At 49.4% G+C, this 2,839-nt stretch overlaps 1 protein-coding gene across 1 annotated transcript in view; it reads left to right on the top strand.

Annotated features, from left to right (window-relative positions):
* Positions 1-2,839, top strand: part of STAB1 (stabilin 1) — a 297,038-nt gene that overhangs the window by 145,723 nt on the left and 148,476 nt on the right. Inside the window, exon 33 of the mRNA XM_019505230.1 lies at positions 1,468-1,575. Within this exon, the coding sequence (XP_019360775.1) occupies positions 1,468-1,575 (108 nt within the window). The remainder of the gene's footprint in view (positions 1-1,467; positions 1,576-2,839) is intronic.

The following is a 2,839-nucleotide window of genomic DNA, read 5'->3' as shown; positions in this document are numbered from 1 at the left end:
GACAGATCATGCCTTCCAGCCTGCCAGCCACTGCCAAATGCACCTGAATACAGCAGAACAAGGCTCATCCTAGATTGGCTGCCCAGAACACCCCCCTAAACCCTTGTGGTCCCCCAACAGGGGGAAACAGTCCCTCTAGCCAGGGATTGGCCAGGTCCCCCAACCTCAAAGGGGATTCCCCACCCCTGGCAGGGTCCCCCAAGTCCAGCCTCTGGTGCAGAGAATGGTTCCCCCCCTATTACCAGGCTTGATATTAGACTTTAGGGTAGGGGAAACCCACCCATCCAGCTTGGCACTGGACCCCCAGCCAGGTGCTGCCTGGCTTGGTGGGGAGGGAGTGAAAGCCTCAGTGGGGGCTTGGCTCCACCCACCCGGAGCCAGGAGTCAGGCTGGTTCCAAGCCAGCTGAGGAGAGGGTTTGAGGGGGAACCCCCCCCCAGTCCAGTGCTGGACCTCCAGTCAGGTGCAGCCCAGGATGGAGGGATGGGAGGGTTTGACTTCACCCACCCAGAGCTGGCTGAGGAGAGGGCGTGGCTGCAGGACTCCATCCCAGCTCCTGGCTCCTGACTTCAGGTAGGGGAAAGTCAAGCCTCCACTGTGGGCTTCCTCCTCTGCCTCCCCCATGCCAGGCTGCACCTGGATGGGGGTCCAGTGCCAGGCGAGAGAGCTTGATTTCCATCCCCAGCCTCTCCTCAGCCAGCTCAGAGGCTGAGGAGGGGCATGGCTGGGGGACTCCAGCCCAGTTCCCAGCTCCAGGTGGGTGGAGTCAAGCCCCCATTGTAGACTTCTCCCCCACCCCCAGGCTGGTGGTCCAGTGCTGGGTGAGGAGCATCCCCTCCTCCCACCCCCTCCTCAGCCAGCCGGTGCTCTGGCTAGGGACCAGAGGCACAGGACAGGACCTGCTCTGCTGGTTGCACAACCCAGGACTACAAAGCACCCTGGGATTCTGGGGGACTGTGAATTAACCTGAACTGGGAGGGGATCTAGGACAGAAGTTCTATAAACTGGTTTGACTTAAATCAATTAAGTCTGATACTACATCCAACCAGGTTTATCTTAAACCACTTTTAACCATTTTGCAAGTGATTTAAGTGCACTGAACTTCTGTTCTGTTACAGGTTTAAACCAGTTTCTAATCACATGTGTAACTTCTGTCCCTACCCCTATAGACACATACATCCTCTGTCTCTCACTAAAATGGTAGCATATATAGCAGAGATGATAATGGGGTAGAAAGCTTAGAAGTGCTCAGTGAAAATATGTCAAGGAGAGCCAAATCAAACAAAACTATCTGGTGGTAGATAAATACTATTTTATAAGACTCTAATGAAAGGCATGTTTCCTCTTATCCAATTTAAAAGCATTTACCTTCAAATTCTTGCCTGAAATCTCTACCTTCATAAATGATAGCCATTGTTCATCTATCCTTTGTTTAAAAAAACTAGTATTACTGTTTTGAACCTTTCAGCAATACCAGTTGATTGAGCAAATTGAGTCTGCTGAAAAATACACAATTTTTGTCCCAGGAAATAATTCAATTGAAGAATATTGCCATGCTGCCAACATTACACAATTGGTAAGATTGTGGTTTATATATTGTTGGGCTGTCCAATTCATAAGCAGCTGTGCCATGCTACTCAGGCACCACCCCACTGTGCAGAGGCACAAACCCCCCACTCCCTGAATTGTGGGCCCCTTTGGCCCAATAGGTTATGCCACCCCATGTCACTCTCAGTTGTAGGGGCAGGAAGCAGAAGCTACAGGAGGGAGGGAGAACTCAGAGACCCAGAGGCAGTAGCAGCTGGAGTGATGCAGACAACAGGGGCTGGGTGGGAGTCTTCAGGCCTCAAGATAAACAGCTCTCATTTACAGTATCACTGTATTGTATCTAGACCACAGATGACAAACCCAAATCTCAAGTAAGTAATGTTTAGTAAAATGTGATTACAGTAGAACAGTTTTGATTAGTGGCTAAGCATGAATCTCTGGAATTCAAGAGCTGCAGCTAGAGAGTTTTTGATCACGGAGAAAGGGAACTGTAACAGAAAAAGCTGAGGAGTGGAAGAAGAATTTGACAGCATGGAGCATGGCAGGAAAGAACCATGTCAGGAAGAAGTGAGAGGAAGGGTGTCCTTGGGATTTGCAAAAATATCAGAAGCTGAAATTTAGATAACCACTGCTCTGTAGGGTTTGTTAGCTTCAGTATATGGACTCCATACATAAAATGAAAATTAGGTTTGCATGCAGAGAGAAAACAATTTTTCAATTCATCAACAGTGATCATGATTTTTTAGTTGTCCCAGCCTTTAAAAGGGCTTCCAACACCTCTGTGGCTTTATGCAGTTTTACAGAATTATTAGGCTTAGTTGATTATTGACTATAGCCAGAGGTAATTAAAAGCACTATCTGCCATGTACTTACCTCAAGCTACCCAGGGTAGGGACACCCAGGCCTAGGGTTAGTGAGGACCTAGTCAGGGAACTTCTGGAGGGACTGGACATATTTAAATCAGCTGGTCCTAACGATCTCCACCCCAGAGTGCTGAGGGAATTAGCAGAGGTCATTGTGGAACCCCGGCACAGCTTTACGAGCACTCGTGGTGCTCTGGTGTGGTGCCAGAGGACTGGAAAAGGGCCAACATGGTTCCCATTTTCAAAAAAGGGAGGAAGGAGGACCCGGGAAACTATAGGCCAGTTAGTCTTACCTCAGTCCTGGGTAAGCTTTTTGAGAGAATTATTCTGGCACATATCCACGAGGGGCCAGCGGGGGAGCTTATGCTTAGGGGCAACCAACACAGGTTCATTAGAGGCAGGTCCTGTCAGACCAACCTGGTGGCCTTC

The sequence above is a fragment of the Gavialis gangeticus genome, unplaced genomic scaffold (assembly GCF_001723915.1).
Source record: "Gavialis gangeticus isolate Ggan-Ray unplaced genomic scaffold, GavGan_comp1, whole genome shotgun sequence".
Classification (NCBI taxonomy): Eukaryota; Metazoa; Chordata; order Crocodylia; family Gavialidae; genus Gavialis; species Gavialis gangeticus.
The sequence above is the reverse complement of the archived record's forward strand: the minus strand, read 5'-3'. Positions and strand labels throughout refer to the sequence as shown.